General features: G+C 42.2%; 1 protein-coding gene across 2 annotated transcripts in view; it reads left to right on the forward strand.

The window, feature by feature from the left end:
• Positions 1-27995, forward strand: part of LOC134344195 (microtubule-associated protein 9-like) — a 286314-nt gene that overhangs the window by 7892 nt on the left and 250427 nt on the right. Inside the window, exons 2-3 of one of the 2 annotated variants that reach the window (XM_063043604.1) lie at positions 3008-3108; positions 3188-3413. In XM_063043604.1, the coding sequence (XP_062899674.1) occupies positions 3345-3413 (69 nt within the window). In that variant the 5' untranslated portion in view covers positions 3008-3108; positions 3188-3344. The remainder of the gene's footprint in view (positions 1-3007; positions 3109-3187; positions 3414-27995) is intronic. The other variant, XM_063043605.1, reaches the window with a different exon arrangement.

Consider the following 27995-nt stretch of genomic DNA (forward strand, 5'->3'; position numbering starts at 1 on the left):
CTTTCCTTTCATCTACCAAAGTGCATACAGTTCCCAGCATTTGTTGGAGTTGAGGTGGAGCAATGCAACATGAAAGACTGAACAGAGACAATATTTGATACTGGCCTTCATAAATAATGGTTTTGTTTTACATTCGTTATGAAGCAAATACAAGTTGAGGACAAACTGGATCAGATGTTCCACAATCCCTTAAGGTTGATGGAATCAAAGGTTCATAGAGGGTTGTAACTCTCACATAGCAGCACTTCAGTTAGAACTGCAACAGCTTACCTGCTCAAGTGTCCAGGGCTGGACAGGATATATCCCAAGTTACTATGGAAGCAAGGGCAGACATTGCTGGGGTATTGACAATGATCTTCCGTCCTCCCAAGCTGCAGGAGGATAGAGGATTAGAGGATGGCAAAAGCTATTCTGTTGTTCAGGAAAGGTAATAGGAATAATCCTGGGAATTATAGACCAGTGTGTGTTATTTCAGTTGTTGGCAACTAATGACGAGGCTGCTTAGGGACAGCTTTCACAAGCATTTGGAGTAACATTTGGGATAATCAGCATGGCATTGTAAGGAACAGGTTGTGCTTCACTGAGTTTTTCAAGGACATGGCGAATCAAACTGACGAAGTTAGAACAGAATGTGGTGTGCACGTATTTTCATAAGGCATTTGACACAGTTCCCTGCGGTAGGCTCTGCCAGAAAGTCTTTAAGCATGGTATCCATGGAAACTTTGCTGTATGGGTTCAGAATTGGCTTACACGTAGAAGGAAGAGGATGATAGTAGGTGGAGCATATTCTGTCAAGAGTTCGGTGACTAATGGTGTTCTCCAAGGATCTGATAAGGACTCTTGCTGTTTGTGATTTTTATAAATGAGTTAGCTGAGGAAGTGGAAGGGTTGGTTGGTAAGTTTGCAGATGACACGAGGATTGGGGGTGCTGTGGAAAGTGTAGAAGGGTAGAAGGTTTTCGCAGGTTACGTTAGACTAATAGACACAATGCAGAGCTGGGCAGAGAAATGGCAGATGGAGTTCAGTTTGGGAAAATGCGAAGAGATGCTTTTTGGAAGAATAAACTTCAAGATGGAGCACAAGGTTAATGGTAGGATTCTTAGCAGTGTGGAGAATCAAGGACATTTTGGGTCCAAAGTCCTTGAGGTCGCCATGCAAGTTGATGGACCATAACACCATAAGATATAGGAGCAGAATTAGGTTATTTGGCCCATCGAGTCTTCCCTACAATCATCACGTCTAATCCATTTCCCTCTCAGCCCCAATCTCTTGGTGATAAGGTAGTTAACAAAGCCTAACAAATCTCTATAAAACTGTGGTTGCACCATACTTGGAGTATTGTGTTCTGTTCTGATCGCCTCATTACCGAAAGGATATGGAGGTTTTAGCGAGGGTGCAGGGATTTAGCTGGATGCTGCCTGGATTGGAAAATCTGTCTCATGAGGAAAGGTTGAGTGAGCTAGGAATGAAGGAGGATGAGAGGCAACTTGATAGAGGTGTATAACATTAGAGTCAAAGACAGTAGGTAGCCAGCACTGTTATCCCAGGGCAGCAATGGCCAATGCCAGAGCATATCTGTTTAAGATAAATGGATGAAAGTTTAGGGGAGGTGTCAAAGATACAGTAACACACACAAAATGCTGGAGTAACTCAGCAGGTCAGGCTTTCTTTTGTCTCTTTCTGGTGATCAAAATTTCCCCCTACCCTTCCTCTATTCTTCACTCTGACCTTTTATTAAATCTCATTTGCCTGTTACTTCCCCCTGGGTCCCCTTATCCTTCCCTTTCTCCTATTGTCCACTCTCCTATCTGATTCTTTCTTCTCCAGCCCTTGACTTTTCCCACTCAACTGGCTTCACCTATCACTTTACTGCTAGTCTCTTTCTCCTCTCCCCACCTTTTAATTCAGGCATCTCCTCACTTCCATCACAGTCCTGAAGAAGAATCTCAGCTTAAAATGTTGACTGTTTACTCTTTTCCATTAGATGCTGCTTGACTTGCTGAGTTCCTCCAGCAGTTTTTGTGTATTACTTTGGATTTCCCGCATCTGCAGTTTCTCGTATATGAGATGTCAAAGGTAGTTTGTTTTTTAACACATTGCCAGGGACAATGGTAGAGACTGATACAGCAGGGGCATTGAAGAGAGTTATGGGTAGTGCAGGAGGGAAGGGTTAGATTGATCGTGGAGTTGGTTTATATAGGTTGGCAAAAAATCGGGCTGGGCAGTGCTGTGGGGACATCATTGAATCCATATTTAATGCATACAGATGCATGCATGACATAACAGTGAGTGATTTTTTAAAAATGTATCAATTTATCGGAATTTAGGGGGAAACTGAGCAACTTTGATCTAAGGATGGGGAAAACTTTAGCAACAGAATCAATTGTACAGGATGAAACAGGCAATCCAGCCCAACTTAGGCATGCTGGTCAAACCGTATTCCTGAAATAGACCTAACTTGCATTTGGCACATATCCTTTAACATTTCCTGTACATGTGTAAGGAGAACAAAATAATTGTTACTCTGGATCCAATACAGCACAAAAGATTAAAAAAAAACAATAATAATAAAAAAGCACAATAAATATAAACATATAAGTAGGCTTCTGGACGTAGATTCATTGGGCATAAGGTGAATGACAGGAAACGGAGTTTGTGAGTGGAGGTGTTGATCAGCCTTACTTGGGACAAGTAACTGTTTTCAGGTCTGGTGGCCCTGGTGTGGAGCCTACATAGCCTTCTCTCTAATGGGAGTGGGACAAACAGTCCATATTGCAGTCTAATTGCCATTTTCAAGATTGTGAAAAATCTTGCTCAGAAAAATAAAGGGCTATGTGGTCGGGAAATTCTAGGCAGTTTCTAGAGTTTCATGGTTGGCACAACATTATGAGGCGAAGGGCCAATAATGTTCTGTAGACTTCTATGTTTCTATGTTTTACGCATCTTTACCACTCTTTGATATTTGAGGCATCAAACTTGTATTTTGCATTTACTGTATTTCCTGCAGGTTTGGGAAATACAAAAAATCTGAAGAATCAAAATATCTGAAGAGGATGATCTCAGGATCACTTCACCTTGTGCAAAAGAGCTGAACAAAATATGTTTCAGGTAAGGGTACTGGGTAGGCCTAAAATAGACACATTTTGTTGATTACGATTAAATCTTTCCTTATTCTTCTCTCCTAAAGGGAGACACCTTCCTTAGTCTGAGCTTCTATTTTGAGTTTATTTCCATGATGTAACCTGGAGAGCTCAGAAGACCAAAAGAATGTAAGAAATATTATTAAAAATAAGGCAAGTAGAGTCTGTTGCGCCAGTGAATTCTTGCTTGATCTGGATTTGGTCATGGCTCCAGTTTCCTGTCTATTCCTCACATCCTTATACTTCCCAGAAGGCAAGAAATCTGCATTGGCTGTGAGTATATTCAGTGAGTCAGCTATAGAATTTTATTTATCATTTTGAATGTTCAAAGTGAATTTATTATCAAAGTAGTATATGTCACCAAATACTATGCTGAGATTTGTTTTCTTGTAGGTATTCACACTAGAACAAAAAAATCTACACCCAATTAAAGATTGACAAGCAACCAATGTACAAAAGAAAACAAACTGTAAATACTACTATATGACTACTACTAATAATAAATAAGTGAATATATAATGCTGAGAACATGATTTGTAGAGTCCTTGAAAGTGAGTCCATAGGTTGTGTTCAGTGCTGTGGTGAGTGAAGATGTCCATGATTGTTCAGGAGCCTGATGATTGAAGGGTAATAACTGTTCCTGAACCTGCTGATAGAGGATCTAAAGCTCCTGTGTGCCTTCCTGATGGTAGCTACGAGAAGATAGCATGGCCTGGATGGTGGGGCCCTTGATGGTGGATGCTGCTTTCTTATGGTAATGCTCTTTGTTGATGTGCTCAATGATGGGGTGGGCTTTTCCTGTGGTGAACTGGGCTGTGTCCATTATCTTTTTGTAGGTCTTTCTGTTCTTGGGCTCTGAGCTTCCATACTAAGCCATGAGGCAACCAGTCAGACTACTCTTCACTGTGCATCTATATTTCAAAGTTCAAAGTACATTTATTATCAACTATGTATGGGAAGAGGAGAGAAGATGGCGGCGTGACAGCGCGCAGCGGCCACTCCGGTGAATGATATCTGTAATCTGTCAAGTAGGGTGCTGTGCACAATCCTGATTTGATGGAGACAGACATGAGAGAACGGAGGAACATCTGGAGAAACTTCTGAAGTGCCCTTTTCACTGCCGCTGCCACTGCTACTGTGTGATCCAGAATCTCCGGAGGAGAAGGCCCCGAGTCCTCGGCTTTGCTTGTTGCTCGACAGCCGGGGCAGGGTCAAAGCACTCGGCAGAGATGGTGCTCGGTGTTGGAGGGCTGGTCAGAGGCTGGAAGTTTTCAGACGGACTCAGAGTCGGCTGTGGTCGGGTGCTTCCAATGCATCGGCAGTTGTCGGCGCCTGGAGGTTTATGGCAAGGAGGTTTTCTCCCTTTTGCCGCCTGCTTTCGGGACTATCGGGAGTTGATCGGAACTTTGAGACTTTTTTTTACCGTGCTCATGGACTGCTCTTTATCAAATTATGGTATTGCTTTGCACCGCTGTAACTATATGTTATAATTATGTGGTCTTGTCCGTGTCAGTCTTTGGTTTGTCCTGTTTTTTTTTGTGATATCACTCTGGAGGAACATTGTGTCATTTCTTAATGCATGCATTTCTAAATGACAATAAATAAGGACTAAACTAAATATCTAAGTATATACATTACTCAACCTGAGATTTGTCTCCTAACAGGCAGCCCTGAAACAAAGAACCAAAAAACCCATGTATAAAAAAAGGCCAGAAAAAACACTCATCATGGCCATAAAAAAGAACCCATAAAAAAAAAGAACCCATATACAATGGCATGTAAAAGTTTGGTGACCCCTGGTCAAAATTTCTGTTACTGTGAATAGTTAAGTGAGTAGAAGATAAACTGATCTCCAAAAGTCATAAAGTTAAAGATGAAACATTCTTTTCAACATTTTAAGCAAGATTAGTGTATTATTTTTGTTTTGTACAATTTTAGGGTGTGAGAAAAGGAAAGGAACACCATGCAAAAATTTGGAAACCCCAAGAGATGTGAGCTCTCAGATAACTTTTACCGAGGTCTCAGACCTTAAATACCTTGTTAGGGCTATGGCTTGTTCATAATCATCGTTAGGAAAGGCCAGGTGATGCAAATTTCAAAGATTTATAAATACCCTGACTCCTCAAATCTTGTCCCAACAATCAGCAGCCATTGGCTCCTCCAAGCAGCTGCTTAGCTCTCTGAAAATTAAAATACTTAAAAATTGCCCACAAAGCAGAAGAAGGCTATAAGAAGATAGCAAAGTGTTTTCAGGTAGCTGTTTCCTCAGTTCGTAATGTAATTAAGAAATGGCACTTAACAGGAACGGTGGAGGCCAAGTTGAGGTCTGGAAGACCAAGGAAACTTTCCGAGAGAACTGCTCGTAGGATTGCTAGAAAGGCAAATGAAAACTCCTGTTTGACTGCAAAAGACCTTTAGGAAGATTCCAAAGTTGCTGGTAAACACAGCATCTCTAGGAAGAGGTACAGTCGACATTTTGGGCCAAGACCCTTCATCAGGACTAACTGAAGGAAGAGCTAGTCCTATGATCCTCTCATATCCCTTTTGCCAATCAACTGTCCAGCTCTTGGCTCCATCCCTCCCCCTCCTGTCTTCTCCTATCATTTTGGATCTCCCCCTCCCCCTCCTGTCTTCTCCTATCATTTTGGATCTCCCCCTCCCCCTCCCACTTTCAAATCTCTTACTAGCTCTTCCTTCAGTTAGACATCAGAAGAAAACCTTTCCTGCGTCCGCACCACAAAATTCAGCTTCAGAAGTTTGCAGAGGGACATCTAAACAAGCCTGATGCATTTTGGAAACAAGTCCTGTGGATTGATGAAGTGAAAATAGAACTGAGCAAAAGTATGGTTGGAGAAAAAAGGGTGCAAAATTTCATGAAATGAACACCTCTTCAACTGTTAAGCACGGGGGTGGATCGATCATGCTTTGGGCATGCGTTGCAGCCAGTGGCACGGGGAACATTTCACTGGTAGAGGGAAGAATGAATTCAATTAAATACCAGCAAATTCTAGAAGCAAACATCACACCGTCTGTAAAAAAGCTGAAGATGAAAAGAGGATGGTTCCTACAACAGGAAAATGATCCTAAACACACCTCAAATTCCACAATAGACTGCCTCGAGGCGCAAGCTGAAGGTTTTGCCATGGTTCTCACAGTCCCCCGACCTAAACATCATCGAAAATCTGTGGCGAGACCTCAAAAAAGCAGTGCATGCAAGACGGCCCAAGAATCACACAGAACTAGAAGCCTTTTGCAAGGAAAAATGGGTGAAAATCACCCAAACAAGAATTGAAAGACTCTTAGCTGGTTCCAGAAAGTGTTTACAAACTGTGGTACTTGCCAAAGGGGGTGTTACTAAGTAACACACAAACAATGCAAGGTGCCCAAACTTTTGTTTCGGTCCCTTTTCTTTTTTTGTTATTTTTTTTTGTAATTTATTTTTTATTGAAGTTCATCATCAAACAAAACTTTCCATAAGATGTATTTCAGATACTGTACATACATATCATATAGTCATATTTGTCACAGATCTCCACATAACATTTATCTGAGGTATACACTTATAGATAGGAGAAGAAAGAAAGAACAATCAAAAGAAGAAAACTATGTACAAAGTAGGGAGTGATCTGTTTTTTTTACAACATGTTCATTCACTTGTGAGAATAAAATCAGGCCTATAAGGTGTTATGTAGTTAAACCATTTTTCCCAGTATGAATCAAATTGTTCCAACTTATGTTTAACGGATGCTGTTATCTTCCCAAAAATTGCTGCTGAACGTAGCAGGCCAGGCAGCATCTATAGGAAGAGGTACAGTTGACATTCCAGGCTGGGACCTTTCATCAGGACTAACTGAAAGAAGAGATAGTAAAAGATTGGAAAGTGGGAGGGGTAAGGAGAGATCCAAAATGATAGGAGAAGACAGAAGGAGAGGGGTGGATCTAAGCGCTGGAAAGTTGATTGGCAAAAGGGGTACAAGGCTGGAGAAGGGAGAGGATCATGGGACGGGAAGCGTGGGGAGAAACAGAAGGGGAATGGGGAGCCTGGAGGGTGGAGAGCAGGCAAGGAGTTACAGTGAGAGGGACAGAGGGAGAAAAAAGAGAAAAAAAGAGGGAAAAAATATATATAAATATATTAAATAAATAAATAAGGGATAGGGTGTGAAGGGGAGGATTGACTTCTCTAACTTCCGTTAATGCCCCACCTCCCCTTCATACCCCATCCCTTATTTATTTATTTAATATATTTTTGAAATATATTTTTTATTTTTCCCCCTATTTTCTCTCTTTTCTCCCTCTGAAGACCACATCTATGTAGAACTCGGTAAAAAAAATTCCAATTAATGGAATCAAATGCCTTTTCAGCATCAACACTTAACACTATTGCTTCAGTTTCATTTTTTTTAATATGATCCATAATGTGAAGTGACCTTCATATATTGGCATTGGCGATGTTGTGTAAAACCTCTCTGATCATTATGTATCAGTGTGGTTAGCAACTCTTCTAATCGTTTGGCCATGATGGAGGTAAATAATCTATAATCCACATTAAGAACAGATATTGGTCTAAATGACCCACATTCCATTTTATCCTTGCCTTCATTCAGTATACCTGAGATTATCACCTCCTTCCAGCTGGGTGGCAGTTGCGCCTTTCTTACAGCCCAGTTCAGTGTGAGGAGCAAAACAGGAATTAACTCATTTCTAAATTCCTTATACCACTCTGCTGTATATCCATCTGATCCTGGTGACTTGCTTAATTTAAGCCTACGAATTGCAGTTTTTTGTTCAGGTTCAGTTATGTCTGCAGTCATCGTTCTATTCTTCCTTCAGTTAGTCCTGACGAAGGGTCTCGGCCTGAAACGTCGACTGCGCCTCTTCCTATAGATGCTGCTTGGCCTGCTGCGTTCACCAGCAACTTTGATGTGTGTTGCTTGAATTTCCAGCATCTGCAGAATTCCTGTTGTTTATCGTTCTATTTTGTTCTTTGCTTAAAGTGGGTAACTCTAAAACGTCCTGCCTCGTCCCTGTGCCGAAGACGTCGCGCCCCAGCGGCCTCAATGACTACATACCGGTGGCATTGACCTCCCACATCATGAAGACCCTGGAGAGACTTGTTCTGGAGCTGCTCTGGCCTATGGTCAGGCCACACTTAGATCCACTCCAGTTCGCCTATCAGCCCCGACTAGGAGTTGAGGTTGCCATCGTCTTCCTGCTGAACCGTGTCTACGCCCAACTGGACAAGCCAGCGAGCACTGTGAGGGTCATGTTTTTTGACTTCTCCAGTGCGTTCAACACCATCCACCCTGCTCTGCTGGGGGAGAAGCTGACAGCGATGCAGGTAGATCCTTCCCTGGTATCATGGATTCTTGATTACCTGACTAGCAGACCACAGTACATGTGCTTGCAACACTGTGTGTACGACAGAGTGATCAGCAGCACTGGGGCTCCACAGGGGACTGTCTTGTCTCCCTTTCTCTTCACCATTTACACCTCGGACTTCAACTACTGCACAGAGTCTTGTCATCTTCAGAAATTTTCAGATGACTCTGCCATAGTTGGATGCATTAGTAAGGGAGATGAGGCTGAGTACTGGGCTACGGTAGGAAACTTTGTCACATGGTGTGAGCAGAATTATCTGCAGCTTAATGTGAAAAAGACTAAGGAGCTGGTGGTAGACCTGAGGAGAGCTAAGGTACCGGTGACCCCTGTTTCCATCCAGGGGGTCAGTGTGGACATGGTGGAGGATTACAAATACCTGGGGATACGAATGGACAATAAACTGGACTGGTCAAAGAACACTGAGGCTGTCTACAAGAAGGGTCAGAGTCGTCTCTATTTCCTGAGGAGACTGAGGTCCTTTAACATCTGCCGGGAGATGCTGAGGATGTTCTACGAGTCTGTGGTGGCCAGTGCTTTTATGGTTGCTATTGTGTGCTGGGGCAGCAGGCTGAGGGTAGCAGACACCAACAGAATCAACAAACTCATTTGTAAGGCCAGTGATGTTGTGGGGATGGAACTGGACTCTCTGACGGTGGTGTCTGAAAAGAGGATGCTGTCTAAGTTGCATGCCATCTTGGTCAATGTCTCCCATCCACTACATAATGTACTGGGTGGGCACAGGAGTACATTCAGCCAGAGACTCATTCCACCAAGATGCAGCACAGAGCGTCATAGGAAGTCATTCCTGCCTGTGGCCATCAAACTTTACAACTCCTCCCTTGGAGGGTCAGATACCCTAAGCCAATAGGCTGGTCCTGGACTTATTTCATAATTTACTGGCATAATTTACATATTACTATTTAACTATTTATGGTTCTATTACTATTTAGTATTTACGGTGCAACTGTAACGAAAACCAATTTCCCCCGGGATTAATAAAGTATGACTATGACTGTGAGGTATGTAACACCCTTCTTGGCTGCGCAGAACCATTTTCTGCCTAGTCCTACTGACCTGCACATGGACCATATCCCTCCATACACCTCCCATCCATGTATCTGTCCAATTTATTCTTAAATGTTAAAAAAGAACCCACATTTACCACCTCTTCTGGCAGCTCATTCCACACTCCCACCACTCTCTGTGTGAAGAAGCTCCCCCTAATGTTCCCTTTAAACTTTTCCCCCCTCACCCTTAACCCATGTCCTCTGGGTTTTTTTCCCCCTTGCCTCAGTGGAAAAAGCCTGCTTGCATTCACTCTATCTATATCCATCATAATTTTATATACCTCTATCAAATCTCCCCTCATTCTTCTACGCTCCAGGGAATTAAGTCCTAACCTATTTAACCTTTCTATGTAACTCAGTTTCTCAAGTCCCAGCAACATCCTTGTAAACCTTCTCTGCACTCTTTCAACCTTACTAATATTCTTCCCGTAATTTGGTGACCAAAACTGAACACAATACTCCAGATTCAGCCTCACCAATGCCTTATACAACCTCATCATAACATTCCAGCTGTTATACTCAAACTTTGATTTATAAAGGCCAATGTACCAAAAGCTCTCTTTACGACCCTATCTACCTATGATGCCACTTTTAGGGAATTTTGTATGTGTATTCCCAGATCCCTTTGTTCTACTGCACTTCTCAGTGCCTTACTATTTACCCTGTATGTTCTACCTTGGTTTGTCCTTCCAAAGTGCAATACCTCACACTTGTCTGTATTAAACTCCATCTGCCATTTTTCAGCCCGTTTTTCCAGCTGGTCCAGTCCCTCTGCAAGCTTTGAAAACCTTCCTCACTGTCCACTACACCTCCAATCTTTGTATCATCAGCAAATTTGCTGATCCAATTTACCACATTATCAACCAGATCATTGATATAGATGACAAATAACAATGGACCCAGCACTGATCCCTGTGGCACACCACTAGTCACAGGCCTCCACTCTGAGGAGCAATTTTCTACTACCACTCTTTGGCTTCTTCCATTGAGCCAATGTCTAATCCAATTTACCACCTCTCCATGTATACCTAGCAACTGAATTTTCCTAACTAACCTCCCATGCGGGACCTTGTCAAAGGCCTTACTGAAGTCCATGTAGACAGTATCCACTGCCTTCCCTTCATCAACATTCCTGGTAACCTCCTTGAAAAACTCCAATAGATTGGTCAAACACGACCTAGCACGCACAAAGCCATGTTGACTCTCCCTAATAAGCCCCGGTCTATCCAAATGCTTGTAGATTCTGTCTCTTAGTACTCCCTCCAATAACTTACTCACTACCGACATCAAATTTACCGGCCTATAATTTCCCAGATTACTTTTTGATCCTTTTTTAAACAACGGAACAACATGAGCCATTCTCCAATCCTCCGGCACCTCACCCATAGTCACTGACATTTTAAATATATCTGCCAGAGCCCCTGCAATTTCAACAGTAGTGTCCTTCAAGGTCCGAGGGAATAATCTGTCAAGTCCTAGGGATTTAACCACTTTAATTTTCCTCAAGGTGGCAAGCACCTCCTCCTTTTCAATCTGTACAGTTTCCATGATCTCACTACTTGTTTCCCTTAATTCCATAGACTTCATGCCAGTTTCCCTAGTAAATACAGACGCAAAAAACCCATTTAAGATCTCCCCCATTTCTTTTGGTTCTGCACATAGCCAACCACTCTGATCTTCAAGAGGACCAATTTTGTCCCTTACAATCCTTTTACTCTTAATATACCTGTAAAAGCTCTTTGGATTATCCTTCACTTTGACTGCCAAGGCAACCTCATGTCTTCTTTTAGCCCTCCTGATTTCCTTCTTAAGTATTTTCTTGCATTTTTTATACTCTTTGGGCACCTTATTTACTCCGTTTCCTATACCTGTCATACAACTCTCTTCTTCTTTATCAGAGTTGCAATATCTCTTGAGAACCAAGGTTCCTTATTCCTATTCACTTTGCCTTTAATCCTGGCAGGAACATACAAGCTCTGCACTCTCAAAATTTCTCCTTTGAAGGCTTCCCACATACCGATCACATCTTTGCCAGAGAACAACCTGTCCCAATCCACACTTTTTAGATCCTTTCTCATTTCTTCAAATTTGGCCTTCTTCCAGTTCAGAACCTCAACCCTATGAGCAGATCTATCCTATATACGGCCTACAATTGTTGCGTCATCAGCAAACTCATATATTGAGTTTGATGGAAACTTGGGTACACAATCATGGGTGTACAGTGAGTTCAGCACGGAGCTGAGTACACAGCCTTGTGGGGCACCGGTGCTCAAAGTGATTGTAGAGGAGAGCCTGTCCCCTATTTTTACAGCCTGGGTCCTGTCTGTGAGGAGGTTGAAGATCCAGCTGCAGATCTGAGTCCTAAGGCCCAGGTTCCGGAGCTTAGGAATCAGTTTATTTGGAATGATGGTATTAAAGGCAGAGCTGTAGTCAATGTAGTCAATGTAGCCTTATGTATGTGTCTTTATTCACCAGGTGTTCTAAGGAGGAATGTAGGGCCAGAAAGATGGCATCTCTGCCATTGACTTGTTGCTCTGGTAGGCGAATTGCAAAGAGTCGAGGTTGACTGGTAGGCTGTGGTTGATGTGTGCCATAACCAATCTCTTGAAGCACTTCATAACAATTGATGTCAGAGCCACAGGTCGATAGTCATTCAGGCATGCCACCTTGCTCTTCTTTGGCACTGGGATTATTGTTGCCTTCTTAAAACACAAGGGAATCTTAGGCTCAAGCAAGGAGCAGCTGAAGGTGTCAGCAAACACTCCAGTTAGCTCACTCGCACAGGCCCGCAGAACCCATCCTGGGACGCCATCTGGGCCTGTCACCTTCCTTGGATTTATCTTCAGGAAGGCCCTTCTAGTTCATCTTTCCGCATGATGTGTCCTAGGAATCTGAGTTGTCTTTCTCTTATTGTTGGTATGAGTGATTGAACTGCTTGGGCTCTTCTGAGAACTTCTTCATTTGATGTGTGTGTGGTCCATGATATTTTTAACATTCTCCTGTAGAACCATAATTCAGCTGCTTCTAGTCTCTTTTCAATTGCTGGAGAAATGGTCCAGCATTCACTTTCATAAGTCAAGATAGCACTGCAGTATTCTGTTTTTAGTGTGACATCTTTCTGTCTGTTAATATGGTCTTCATTTTTTGGAAAGCTTCTTTCGCCATTGCTATTTTGTATTCGATATCTGTGTTGCACCTGCCATTACTTATCATTAGGCTGCCAAGATATTTGAATTTGTGGACTTTTTTGATGTTTGTATTTCCAATCTTGCTCACACAATGTGGGATGTTTGTCTTTCTGGAGATGACCATGCTTTCACTCTTCTTGGTGTTGATTGAGAGGCCTCTGCAATTACTTTCTTGAAGTAGTTCTTGAAGTTTTGTTTCTGAGTCAGCTATTAGTACAATGTCATCAGCATATCTGATGTTATTTATATTATGGCCTCCAATTGTTACTACAGTGCCTATAAAAGATATTCACATGCAGTTTTCATGCTTTATTGTTTTACAATAAAATCACGGAGGATCGAGGATTGATTGTATTGATCAGTGTCAAAACAGACAAATGAACTCCACTGTGATTCAATGTTGTAAGACAATAAAACATGAAAGCTTCCAAGGTGTGAATATTTTTATAGCCACTGTATATGCATACAGTAGCATGCAAAAGTTTGGGCACTCCTGGTCAAAATTTGTTACTGTGAAAAGTTAAATGAGTAGAAGATGACCTAATCTCCAAAAGTCATAAAGTTAAAGATGAAATAATCTTTTCAACATTTTAAGCAAGGTTAGTGTATTAGTTTTGTTTTGTACAATTTTAGAGTGAAAAAAAGGAAAGGAGCACCCTGCAAAAGTTTGGGCACCCCAAGAGATTTGAGCTCTCAGATAACTTTTACCAAGGTCTCAGACCTTAAATACCTTGTAAGGGCTATGGCTTGTTCACAATCATCGTGAGGAAAGGCCAGGTAATGCAAATTTCAAAGCATTTAAATACCCTGATTCCTCAAACCTTGTCCAAACAATCAGCAGCCCTGGGCTCCTCTAAGCAGCTGTCTAGCACTCTGAAAATTAAAAATAATTGATGCCCACAAAGCAGGAGAAGGCTATAAGAAGATGCAAAATATTTTCAGGTTGCCGTTTCCTCAGTTCGTAATGTAATTAAGAAATGGCAGTTAACAGGAATGGTGGAGGCCAAGTTGAAGTCTGGAAGACCAAGAAATCTTTCTGAGAGAACTGCTCATAGGATTGCTACAAAGGCAAACGAAAACTCCCGTTTGACTGCAAAAGACCTTCAGGAAGATTTAGTAGTCTCGGGAGTGATGGTGCACTGTTCTACTGTGCAGCGACACCTGCACAAATATGACCTTCAAGGAAGAGTCATCAGAAGAAAACCTTCCCTGCATCCTCACCACAAAATTCAGCATCAGAAGTTTACAAAGGAACATCTATACAAGCCTGATGCATCTTCGAAATAAGTCCTGTGGACTGATGAAGTTAAAATAGAACTTTTTGGCCGCAATGAGCAAAGGTACATTTGGAGAAAAAAGGGTGCGGAATTTCATGAAAAGAACACCTCTCCAACTGTTTAGCACAGGTGTGGATCGATCATGCTTTGGGTTTGTGTTGCAGCCAGTGGCACGGGGAACATTTCACTGGTAGAGGGAAGAATGATTTCAATTAAATACCAGTAAATTCTGGAAGCAAACATCACACTGTCTGTAATAAAGCTGAAGATGAAAAGAAGATGGCTTCTACAACAGGATAATGATCCTAAACACACCTCAAAATCCACAATGGACTCAAGAGGCGGAAGCTGAAGGTTTTGCCATGGTCCTCACAGTCCCCCGACCTAAACATCATCGAAAATCTGTGGATAAGTTCTGGTGATGTCATCGTCCAGAATGGCAGCTTAAATCAACAGCTCCTCTGGAAAAATGCATATTTTGCCCCACTATTCCATCAAATATGAGATCTTTTGAAAATAGCTGAATTGATAAGGGGAGCAAGAATGGGGAAAAAGAACGGAGATAATTGATGTTAAGAGTTCAAGAATGAATGATGTTAAGAGTTCAAGCAAATCCGCTGATAGAAAGGTTGTGAGTGGTGGTAAAAATCTTCTGAGGTGTATATATTTCAATGCTAGGAGTATTGCGGGGAAGGCAGATGAGTTGAGGGCGTGGATTGACACGTAGAATTGTGACGTTATAGCAATTAGTGAAACCTGGCTACAGGAGGGGCAGGACTGGCAGCTTAATATTCCAGGGTTCCGATGTTTCAGATGTGATCGAGGCAGAGGAATGAAAGATGGGGGAGTAGTATTGCTTGTTAGGGAAAATATTATAGCAGTGCTCAGGCAGGACAGATTAGGGGGCTTGTCTACTGAGTCCTTATGGGTGGAGCTGAGAAACAGGAAAGGTATGGCCACATTAGTGGGATTGTATTACAGACTACCCAATAGTCAACGAGACTTGGAAGAGCAAATCTGCAGAGAGATAGCAGGCAACTGCAGGAAACATAAAGTTGTGGTGGTAGGGGACTTTAATTTTCCATACAGTGATTGGGACTCCCATACTGTTAGGGGTCTAGATGGTTTAGAGTTTGTAAAATGTGTTCAGGAAAGTTTTCTAAATCAATATATAGAGGGACCAACTAGAGGGGATGCAATATTGGATTTCCTGTTAGGAAACGAGTTAGGACAAGTGACGGAAGTCTGTGTAGGGGAGCACTTTGGTTCCAGTGATCATAACACCATTAGTTTCAATTTGATTATGGACAAGGATAGATCTGGTCCTAGGGTTGAGGTTCTGAAATAGAAGAAGGCCAAATTTGAAGAAATGAGAAAGGATCTAAAAAACGTGGATTGGGACAGGTTGTTCTCTGGCAAAGATGTGATCGGTAGGTGGGAAGCCTTCAAAGGGGAAATTTTGAGAGTGCACAGTTTGTATCTTCCTGTCAGGATTAAAGGCAAATTGAGTAGGAATAAGTTCTCAAGGGATATTGCAACTCTGATAAAGAAGAAGAGAGTTGTATGACAGGTATAGGAAACAGGGAGTAAATCAGGGGCTTGAGGAGTATAAGAAGTGCAAGAAAATACTTAAGAAAGTAATCAGGGGGGATAAAAGAAGACATGAGGTTGCCTTGGCAGTCAAAGTGAAGGATAATCTAAAGAGCTTTTACAGGTATATTAAGAGCAAAAGGATTGTAAGGGATAACGTTGGTCCTCTTGAACATCAGAGTGGTCGGCTATGTGCGGAACCAAAGGAAATGGGGGAGATCTTAAATAGGTTTTTTGCGTCTGTATTTACTAAGGAAACTGGCATGAAGTCTATGGAATTAAGGGAATCAAGTAGTGAGATCATGGAAACTGTACAGATTGAAAAGGAGGAGGTGCTTGCTGTCTTGAGGAAAATTAAAGTGGATAAATCCCTGGGACCTGACAGTGTTCCCTCGGACCTTGAAGGAGACTAGTGTTGAAATTGCGGGGGCCCTGGCAGAAATATTTAAAATGTCGTTGTCCACGGGTGAGGTGCCGGAGGATTGGAGAGTGGCTCATGTTGTTCCGTTGTTTAAAAAAGGATCGAAAAGTAATCCGGGAAATTATAGGACGGTGAGTTTAACGTCGGTAGTAGGTAAGTTATTGGAGGGAGTACTAAGAGACAGAATCTACAAGCAGTTGGATAGACCAGGACTTATTAGGGAGAGTCAGCATGGCTTTGTGCGTGGTAGGTCATGTTTGACCAATCTATTGGAGTTTTTCGAGGAGGTTACCAGGAAAGTGGATGAAGGGAAGGCAGTGGATATTGTCTACATGGATTTCAGTAAGGCCTTTGACAAGGTCCCGCATGGGAGGTTAGTTAGGAAAATTCAGTCGCTAGGTATATATGGAGAGGTGGTAAATTGGATTAGACATTGGCTCAATGGAAGAAGCCAAAGAGTGGTGGTAGCGAATTGCTTCTCTGAGTGGAGGCCTGTGACTAGTGGTGTGCCACAGGGATCAGTGCTGGGTCCATTGTTATTTGTCATCTATATCAATGATCTGGATGATAATGTGGTAAATTGGATCAGCAAATTTGCTGATGATACAAAGATTGGAGGTGTAGTACACAGTGAGGAAGGTTTTCAGAGCCTGCAGAGGGACTTGGACCAGCTGGAAAAATGGGCTGAAAAATGGCAGATGGAGTTTAATACAGACAAGTGTGAGGTATTGCACTTTGGAAGGACAAACCAAGTTTTCTCTGTAAACTCAGTTACAGAGAAAGGTTGAATAGGTTAGGACTTTATTCCCTAGAGTGTAGAAGAATGAGGGGAGATTTGATAGAGGTATATAAAATTATGATGGGTATAGATAGAGTGAATGCAAGCAGGCTTTTTCCACTGAGGCAAGGGGAGAAAAAAACCAGAGGACATGGGTTAAGGGTGAGGGGGGAAAAGTTTAAAGGGAACATTAGTGGGGGCTTCTTCACACAGAGAGTGGTGGGAGTATGGAATGAGCTGCCAGATGAGGTAACAAATGCGGGTTGTTTATTAACATTTAAGAATAAATTGGACAGATACATGGATGGGAGGTGTATGGAGGGTCCGTGTGCAGGTCAGTGGGACTAGGCAGAAAATGGTTCGGCACAGCCAAGAAGGGCCAAAAGGCCTGTTTCTGTGCTGTAGTTTCTATGGTTTCTATAAAAAAGCATCACTGCGGAGCCTATGGAAGAGAGAGGTTCAATGAGCGGCTCTCCTACATGTGCACGTGGTGGCGAAGCTGATGCTGGGCTTTGTTCAGGCAAAGCAGCAAATATGATAAAAATTCTGGAAGAGATAAGGGAAGTCCAAAAAGATATAAAGCAGCAACTCAGTGATATAAAGTCAGAGCTCACCAACGTCAATCAGAAAATAGCAGTGACAGAGACTCGAATTGAGAAGGTGGAAGATCGCTTTCAAAATGTGGAATGGATACTAAGTAAGATGATAAAAATATTAAATCAACAGGGAAGTAAATTGCTTGACCAGGAGAGTAGATCGCGACGGATAAATATCCGGATATACAATGTTCCCGAAGGAGCGGAGGGGTTGTCGATGATGGACTTTGGAGAAAGGTTGCTGTGGGAAGCACTGGATATTCCTCCGACTACGGAGACTGAAATTGAGAGGGTGCATTGTTCGCTCGTCCCGAGGCCTTCTGGAGAAAATAAGCTGCGCTCAATAGTACTCAATAGATTCCTTTGATTCAAGAGCAAGGCAGAGATTCTACGAAGATCCTGGGGAAAGAAGAGGGTGATTTGGAACAGGAAGTTAATGTACTTCGATCAAGATTACCCCCCCTCCCCCGGTGGTCCTACAGAAACAGAAGGAATAACCGAAGCGAATATTAAAGCAAGAAAAGATTAAATTCCAAACCCCGTACCCTGCTAAACTGAGGGTGTTTTACGAAGGAGGGATACAGCTATATCAGACAGTGGAAGGGGCGGCTACAGACATGAATAACAGAGGACTGCCCATTAGCGTGGTCAGACCGAGGGAAAGTCTGGCTGAGCAGTTATCCCGATCTGCTTGGAAAATAATAAGAGAACCGAGAAAGCAGGGGACAGGAGGAGAATGAGAGAATAATATTTGGAAGAGACTGTGAGTTCTCCGAAGACAGCCTTCACCTCCTCCAGAAGAGCCATAAGGTTTGGCTAACTTTAAAAGTGCTGATAAACTAAACGGAAGCAAAAATAGACGGCGATATACCTATCTTGAGAAATATGTATTATAATGTGGATTTTAGATTACTCAATTTTTAAAAATTCATTCATTCATTCATTCATTCATTCATTTGCCCACCTAAATGAGAATATATACATGGGGGGAATACACAGGGAAATCATTTCTGTGTAATGGACATAGATTTTTTTACTTACTTTTATAGGTACTGCAGCGGGGGCCCTCAACTCACAGGGAGTAGGGGCTATCCCCCCCACTGCTAGACATTTCTTCTAGCTCAACCCAGGGTCATCTAGAGACCCCAGCCTTGGAATCTCACTTTCGTTACCTTTTGTTTTCTTATTTGCGTTTCTTTGCTCTTATTTGTTCAGGAAGTCGACCAATTAAGTTATATACTGCAAATTTCAATGATATACTAAACAGCGGACCCCAAACACCAGTAGCAAAGCATGTGCTACTGGGCCTTGAGGAAATGTTATAGGTCAGCCGCACCTTTCCTCATTCCCAGTTACGCACTGTTGAACTTGAACATAGGGTTCCCAAGTGTCCTGTATTTGCCGGGACATTTGCCGGGATATTGGGCTAAATTGGTCTGTCCAGTATTTCCTCTGTTAAGGTAGAGCATTCCTATGAAACCTTTCGTGCCGAAATGGCGTGAAGCAAAGAAGCAATTACCATTAATTTATGTGGGAAAAATTTTTGAGCGTTCCCAGACCCAAAAAATAACCTAACAAATCATACCAAATTACACGTAAAACCGAAAATAAATAACACTAACATATAGTAAAAGCAGGAATGATATGATAAGTACACAGCCTATATAAGGTAGAAATAATGAATGTACAGTATAGTCGGGAAGATGAAGGCAAAACTGATCGGTGGGGAAAAAATCGGCACGCACGCGCATGCGCATATCACATGCACACATCATGCATGCGCACACAGGTGTCCGCGCAACGCTTCATGGTCATTGTAGTCTTTCCTGGGGGGTAAAGTGTCCCAGGATTTGACTGCAAACAACAGGAATTCTGCAGATGCTGGAAATTCAAGCAACACACATCAAAGTTGCTGGTGAGCGCAGCAGGCCAGGCAGCATCACTCACTCTTCCTTCAGTTAGTCCTGACGAAGGGTCTATGCCTGAAACGTTGACTGCACCTCTTCCTACAGATGCTGCCTGGCCTGCTGCGTTCACCAGCAACTTTGATGTGTGTTGCCAGGATTTGACTGCTACCTTTGTCCCTTATTTGGTAGTGAGGAAGTTGGCAACCCTAACTGTAAAAGACATGTTGAGGTGAGTTTAACCCTACTTGAACACCTACCCCCCCCCGCCCCCGGTACGCTGGTCCACAAGAATATTGTCAATATTAAACTGGTCTGCGGTGCAGAAAAGGTTGGGGACCCCTGTACTAACAGATAAATACACATGGCAAGGACAAAGTAAAATTCATTTCTTTTAATGTCAATGGGCTGTTAAATCCAATCAAACGCAGTAAAATTCAATCAAAAATTAAAAAAGAACAAGCCCATGTAGTATATTTACAGGAAACTCGCTTAAGTGATAATGAGCATGGAAAATTAAAGAGAATGGGCTTCACTAATTTGTTTTTCTCCTCATATAAGAGAACATAGAAGAGGAGTTGCTATTCTCATCTCAAGCAAGCTAAATTTTGTAAATGTATTCAAAATGAGAGATGAGGAAGGCAGACATATTCTGGTAAGGGGGAATATAGACGGAAATCCAGTTACTTTACTGAATATATTTGCACCCCCAGGAAGTGATATTAGTTTCTTCCAGAAAATTACTAATACTATGGTACCGGAAACAGAAGGTCTCTTGATATGTGAGGGAGACTTAAAGTTAAAATTATAACCAAAGTTAGACTCTTCCAATAGAAAAATTTATGAAACGAAGTCCTTACATAGCAAAGTTAACAATCTTTTTGAGGATGTTGGTCCAATTGATATATGGAGGGATCTTTTCCCCGACAAAGGGATTACACTCATTATTCTGCCCCCCATTCCGTATATACAAGAATAGACTATTTCATAACATTTGGAAAAGATGACAAAATAATCACCTGTGGAATTGGGACAACAGATGTAAGTGACCATGCACCTATATATTTATCTGTTGATTTTGACTACAACCAAAGAATACTATTTGGAAACTAAATGCAAGACTACTCAATGATCCCTATTTTAAGGAACAAATTAAAAAAGAAATTGGTCTTTACTTAGAATTTAATGATAGTGGAGAGTTTTCTATGGGATACCCTGAAGACTGTCTTAAGAGGGAAAATTATAGCGATATCTTCATATAAGAAAAAAATAAGGAATAAAACATTAGAGGAATTACAAAATATACTGAAGGAACTAGAAAAAAACACAAATTGAGTTTGGCACGGGTTACACTAGAGGAAATTTAAAAAATTAGGAATGAAATTAATAGTTTGGCTACACAAGAAGTTAGAAGAAATTTACTGTTTCTGAAATAGAGACACTATGAAAGTGGATCTAAATCTATGAAAATACTGGCATGGAAATTGAAAAAAAAATAGCAGAAAATACAATTCATAGAATTAGGGATCCAGGAACAAAAGTGATAAAAAATAAGCTAAGTGAATTTCAAGAAGCTTTTGAAATGAATTACAAAACTCTATATTCCAAAGTTCCAGGGGGAAGCATAGCTCAGATTGACACCTTCCTGAATTCTTTACCCACTTTAAGCAAAGAACAAAATAGAATGATGACTGCTAATATAACTGAAGCTGAACTAGAAACTGCAATTAGTAGGCTTAAATTAAGCAAGTCACCAGGATCCGATGAATATACAGCAGAGTGGTATAAAGAATTTAAAAATCAGTTAATTCCTGTCTTACTCCCCACACTGAACTGGGCTCTAAACAAGGCGCAAATGCCACCCAGCTGGAAGGAAGCGATAATCTCAGCTATACCAAAAGAAGGCAAGGATAAAATGGAATGTGGGTCATTTAGATCAATATCTGTTCTTGATGTGGATTATGGAATATTTACCTCTATCATGGCCAAATGATTAGAAGAGTTTCTACCCACACTGATAGATAATGATCAGACAGGTTTTATACAACAACACCAAACACAAGACAATATACCAAGGACACTTCACATTATGGATCATATAAATTTCTTTGGCAGTTTGAACGGGGCACGACTGCGCAAGCGCATGAAAGTCAGCCCGTGAAACAGCGGGAGAGTTTAAAAAGCGAGCAGATTGAGAAGGGGCGGTCATTTCTTCAGCAGTTTGAACGGGGCATAACTGCGCAAGCGCGTGAAAGTCGGCCTGTGAGACAGTGGGAGAGTTTAAAAAGCGAGCAGATTAACAGAACGGGTGACCGAGTAGGAAGGCTTTGGCTCGAGAGGCTTCAGCGAGCAGAGGCTGAAGACGAGCCTGCTCCCAGTGAGATAAGGCCGGGTAAGTTCCTTTAATTACTCTAATTAACTTAGGAGTAGGTAATGGAGGCAGCAGTTAGGGCAGTCGAGTGCTCTGTTTGCAGTATGTGGGAAGTCAGGGTGAGCACAATTGTCCCTGATGTCAACACCTGTAAAAGGTGCATCCAGCTGCAGCTCCTGACAAACCAAGTTAAGGAACTGGAGCTGGAGCTGGATGAACTTCGGATCATTTGTGAAGCAGAGGCAGAAACAGAAAGGAGTTACAGGGAGATAGTCACCCCTAAAGGTCAGGAGGCAGGTAGCTGGGTGACTGTCAGGAGAGGGAAGGGGAATAGACAGAATGAGCAGAGCACCCCCGTGGCCGTTCCTATCAACAATAAATATACCGTTTTGGGTACTGTTGGTGGGGACGACCTACCAGAGACAAGTTGCAGTGGTTGCGTCTCTGGCACTGAGACTGGACCCTCAGATCAGAAGGGAAGGAGGGAAAAGAGGAGAGCAGTAGTGATAGGGGATTTGATTGTTAGGGGGACAGATAAGAGGTTCTGTGGAAGAGATCGAGAATCCCGGATGGTGTGTTGCCTCCCTGGTGCCAGGGTTCGCAATATCTCAGATCGAGTTCTCGGTATTCTCAAGAGGGAGGGTGAGCAACCAGATGTCATGATCCATGTAGGGACCAATGACGTGGATAGGAAGAAGGAGGAGGTCCTGCAAAGAGAATTTAGGGAGTTAGGTGCAAAGTTGAAGGACAGGACCTCCAGGGTTGCAATCTCAGGATTACTACCCGTGCCACGTGCTAGTGAGGCTAGAAATAGGAAGATAATGCAGCTAAATATGTGGCTAAGGAATTGGTGCAGGAGGGAGATTTTCATGTTTCTGGACAATTGGGCCTTCTTCCAGGGAAGGTGGGACCTGTTCCGACGGGATGGGTTGCACCTCAACTGGAGGGGGACTAACATCCTTGAGGGAAGGTTTGCTAGTACTACTCCGAGTGGTTTAAACAAGATTTGCAGGGAGCGGGGAACCAGAGTGTTACAGCAGATAGTGAGGTGGAGGAGGATAAAGATAATGAGAGAACTGCAAGTATAGTACATGGAGTAAAGCCAGATCTAACATAACAAGAGGCTTTGAGGAAAGGGTAGCAGAATAAAGGGTGTAAAGGTAATAAGGTAGAAGGGCTAAAGTGTGTGTACTTCAATGCAAGAAGCATCAGGAACAAAGATGATGAACTGAGAGCTTGGATACATACATGGAATTATGATGTAGTGGCCATTGTAGAGACTTGGCTGGCAACAGGCAGGAATGGATTCTCAATATTCCTGGATTTCAAAAGGGATAGAGAGGGGGGAAAGGGGGAGGAGAGGTGGCATTACTGGTCAGGGATACTATTACAGCTACAGAAAAGGTGGGTAATGTAACAGGATCCTCTTTTGACTCAGTATGGGTAGAAGTCAGGAACAGGAAGGTAGCAGTTACTCTATTGGGAGTATTCTATAGGCCCCCTGGTAGCAGCAGAGATACCGAGGAGCAGATTGGAAGGCAGATTTTGGAAAGGTGCAAAAATAACTGGGTTGTTATCATGGGTGACTTTAACTTTCCTAATATTGACTGGCACCTGATTAGTTCCAATGGATTAGTTAGGGCAGAGTTTGTTAAGTGTGTCCAGGACGGATTCCTGTCACAGTATGTTGACAGGCTGACTAGGGGGAATGCCATTCTAGATCTAGTATTAGGTAACGAACTGGGTCAGGCCACAGATCTCTCAGTGGGTGAGCATCTGAGGGACAGTGACCATCGCTCCCTGGCCTTTACCATTATCATTGAAAAGGATAGAATCAGAGAGGACAGGAAAGTTTTTAATTGGGGAAAGGCAGATTATGAGGCTATAAGGTTAGAACTTGCGGGTGTGAATTGGGATGATGTTTTTGCAGGGAAATGTACTATGAACATGTGGTCGATGCTTAGGGATCTCTTGCAGGATGTTAGGGATAAATTTGTCCCGGTGAGGAAGATAAAGAATGCTAAGGTGAAGAAACAGTGGGTGACAAGTGAGGTGGAGAATCTAGTCAGGTGGAAGAAGGCAGCATACATGAGGTTAAGGAAGCAAGGATCAGATGAGTCTATTGAGGAATATAGAGTAGCAAGAAAGGAGCTTAAGAAGGGGCTGAGGAGAGCAAGAAGGGGGCATGAGAAGGTCTTGGAGAATAGGGTAAAGGAAAATCCCAAGGCATTCTTCAAGTATGTGAAGAACAACAGGATGACAGGAGTGAAGATAGGACCGATGAGAGATAAAGATGGGAAGATGTTCCTGGAGGCTGTGGAAGTGAGCGAGGTCCTCAATGAATACTTCTCTTCGGTATTCACCAGTGAGAGGGAACTTGATGATGGTGAGGACAATATGAGTGAGGTTGATGTTTTGGAGCATGTTGATATTAAGGGAGAGGAGGTGTTGGAGTTGTTAAAATACATTAGGACAGATAAGTCCCCGGGGCCTGAGGGAATATTCCCCAGGCTGCTCCATGAGGCGAGGGAAGAGATTGCTGAGCCTCTGGCTAGGATCTCTATGTCTTCGTTGTTCACGGGAATGGTACCGGAGGACTGGAGGGAGGTGAATGTTTTCCCTTTGTTCAAAAAAGGTAGTAGGGATAGTCCAGATAATTATAGACCAGTGAGCCTTACGTCTGTGGTGGGAAAGCTGTTGGAAAAGATTTTTAGAGATAGGATCTCTGGGCATTTAGAGAATCATGGTCTGATCAGGGACAGTCAGCATGGCTTTGTGAAGGGCAGATCGTGTCTAACAAGTCTGATAGGGTTCTTTGAGGAGGTGACCAGGCATATAGATGAGGGTAATGCAGTGGATGTGATCTACATGGATTTTAGTAAGGCATTTGACAAGGTTCCACATGGTAGGCTTATTCAGAAAGTCAGAAGGCATGGGATCCAGGGAAGTTTGGCCAGGTGGATTCAGAATTGGCTTGCCTGCAGAAAGCAGAGGGTCATGGTGGAGCGAGCCCTTTCGGATTGGAGGGTTGTGACTAGTGGTATCCCACAAGGATCGGTTCTGGGACCTCTATTTTTCATGATTTTTATCAACGACCTGGATGTGGGGGTAGAAGGGTGGATTGGCAAGTTTGCAGATGACACAATGGTTGGTGGTGTTGTTGATAGTGTAGTGGATTGTCAAAGATTGCAGAGAGACATTGAGAAGATGCAGAAGTGAGCTGAGAAGTGACAGATGGAGTTCAACCTGGAGAAGTGTGAGGTGGTACACTTTGGAAGGACAAACTTCAGCACGGAGTACAAAGTAAATGGCAGGATACTTGGAAGTGTGGAGGAGCAGAGAGATCTGGGGGTACATGTTCACAGATCTCTGAAAGTTGCCTCACAGGTAGATAGGGTAGTTAAGAAAGCTTATGGAGTGTTAGCCTTCATAAGCCGAGGGATAGAGTTTAAGAGTCGCAGGATAATGATGCAGCTCTATAAAATTCTGGTTAGGCCACACTTGGAATACTGTGTCCAGTTCTGGTCGCCTCACCAGAAGGATGTGGAAGCATTGGAAAGGGTACAGAGGAGATTTGCCAGAATACTGCCTGGTTTAGAGAGTATGCATTATGATCAGAGATTAAGGGACCTAGGCTTTTACTCTCTGGAGGGAAGGAGGATGAGAGGAGACATGATAGAGGTATACAAGATACTAAGAGGAATAGATAGGGTGGACAGCCAGTGCCTCTTCCCCAGGGCACCACTGCTCAATACAAGAGGACATGGCTTTAAGGTAAGGGGTGGGAAGTTCAAGGGGGATATTAGAGGAAGGTTTTTTACTCAGAGAGTGGTTGGTGCGTGGAATGCACTGCCTGAGTCAGTGGTGGAGGCAGATACACTAGTAAAATTTAAGAGGCTACTAGACAGGTATTTGGAGGAATTTAAGGTGGGGGGGTGTTGTATGGGAGGCAGAGTTTATGGGTCGGCACAATATTGTGGGCCGAAGTGCCTGAACTGTGCTGTATTGTTCTATGTTCCATGTTCTATAAATGAAATTGAAGCAACAGTGATAAGCGTGGACACTGAAAAGGTATTTGATGTGGTTAATTGGAATTTTCTTTACAGAGTTTTGCATAGATTTGTTCTACATGACACAATTATTAAAACTATACAGGCACTTTATGACAATCCTACTGCCAGGATTAAAATCAATGGATATTTATCTTATAGCTTTACCCTAGAAAGGGGCACGAGGTAGGGTTGTGCATGGTCACCGCTATTCTTCACATTATATCTGGAACCATTAGCTCAATAACCATATAACAATTACAGCACAGTAAAAGGCCATCTCGGCCCTTCTAGTCCGTGCCGAACTCTTACCCTCACCTAGTCCCACCGACCTGCACTCAGCCCATAACCCTCCATTCCTTTCCTGCCTATATATTTAGCCAATTCAACTTTAAACGACAACATCAACCACTTCTGCTGGAAGCTCGTTCTACACAGCTACCACTCTCTGAGTAAAGAAGTTCCCCCTCATGTTACCCCTAAACTTTTGCCCTTCAACTCTCAACTCATGTCCTCTTGTTTGAATCTTCCCCATTCTCAATGGAAAAAGCTTATCCATGTCAACAATACATCAGACAAAATGAAGATATCAAGGGAATTACTATTAAAGGGACAGAGCATGTTACGCTCCCTCATCTGCCTGTTATGCAGATGACATTTTGATCTATCTAGGGCAACCAACAGACTCTTTACCTAAATTGATGCAATCCTTTGAAGAATATGGCCAATTATCAGGATACAAGATCAGCATAAATAAAACCCAACTACTTTCATATAACTATAGCCCACCAAGAGAAATTGAAAGTAGATATCCTTGGGCATGGCAAACAGAGCCCGTCAAATATTTGGGCATCATTATGCCAAAAGATTTGGCAAAATTATCAGAATGCAATCATCAGTCTATATATAAAAAATTAAGGAAGATATAACAAGATGGAACCTAATCCTTTTCTTGGTCTCAGTTCAAGGATTGAATCTATTAAAATGAATATACTGCCCAGACTACTATATCTCTTTCAGACCCTACCAATAGAGATTAACCAAAATCAATTCAATGAATGGAACAAGATGCTATCAAGATATATATGGCAAGGTAAAAGGCCTAGAGTTTGTCTCAAAACTTTGCAATTAGCCAAGGTAAAGGGGGGATGGGCCTACCTTCTCTTAGAGATTATTTTGCAGCACAGTTGAGAGCTGTGATATGCTGGTGCAACCCATCATATGGCGCTCAATGGAAAAACATTGAGGAAAGGATACTTTCCATCCCCATACAGGCAACTTTGGCTGATAATAACCTACAAAGTTGCATAAATAATATTGACAACCCGGGCGAGAAATGGACTCTTAAAATATGGAAAACTATTATAAAAGAATATAAACTAGAGAGAGACATTGCAATTATTAAATGATGTACATATGACTCGGATTTTACGCTGAATAAACTGGATGCTAGATTTAAGGACTGGACAGCTAAAGGAATAACAGCTATTTGCAATATAATGAAAGAAGGAACACTATTTTGAAATGTTCAAAGAGGAACACTTATTAGAAAAACAAGACTTTTATCGGTATTTACAGATGCGACAGTATGTTAATAGGACAGTTAAAAATGTAACCAAGGCAAGTGAATAGCATAGAATTCAGACAATGGTAGTAGAATCATTTCAACCATGTATAACAGTTTGTCAAATCTTAAAATACATTCGACTTCATACATTAAAACAAAATGAGAGAAGGAAGGAGTGAATGTAATATCTGAGGAAGACTGGACAATAATATGGAAGTGTACCAGTTCACAGAAATGGAGGGAGTTCGGGTGGAAAAACTTGATAAGATATTTTATTACACCCTCACAGAAATCCCATTATGATAGTAACCTCCTTGTTTGCCGGAGAAATTGTGGAAATGAAAGTGCAAACCATTATCATATTTTCTGGGAATGCCCCATTATCAACACTGTTGGAGTGGGATATATAATGCCCTACAAGATATCTTTAGATGTGAAATACCCGGAGAGAGTAAGACCATATATTTTGGGTATATACCTCAAGAATGGTGGAAAAGAGATAAATATTTCATGAAAATACTGCTGGTGGCTGGTAAAAAGACCCTTATCAGGAAATGGTTATCACCGGAGAGCCCAACTATAAACAGAATGGACATTTGCAAAACGGAGAAGATAGCAGCATCTGTTAATCATAAGTTGGAACAATTTGATTCATAGTGGGAAAAATG

Source organism: Mobula hypostoma, chromosome 3 (assembly GCF_963921235.1).
Source record: "Mobula hypostoma chromosome 3, sMobHyp1.1, whole genome shotgun sequence".
NCBI classification, from domain to species: Eukaryota; Metazoa; Chordata; class Chondrichthyes; order Myliobatiformes; family Myliobatidae; genus Mobula; species Mobula hypostoma.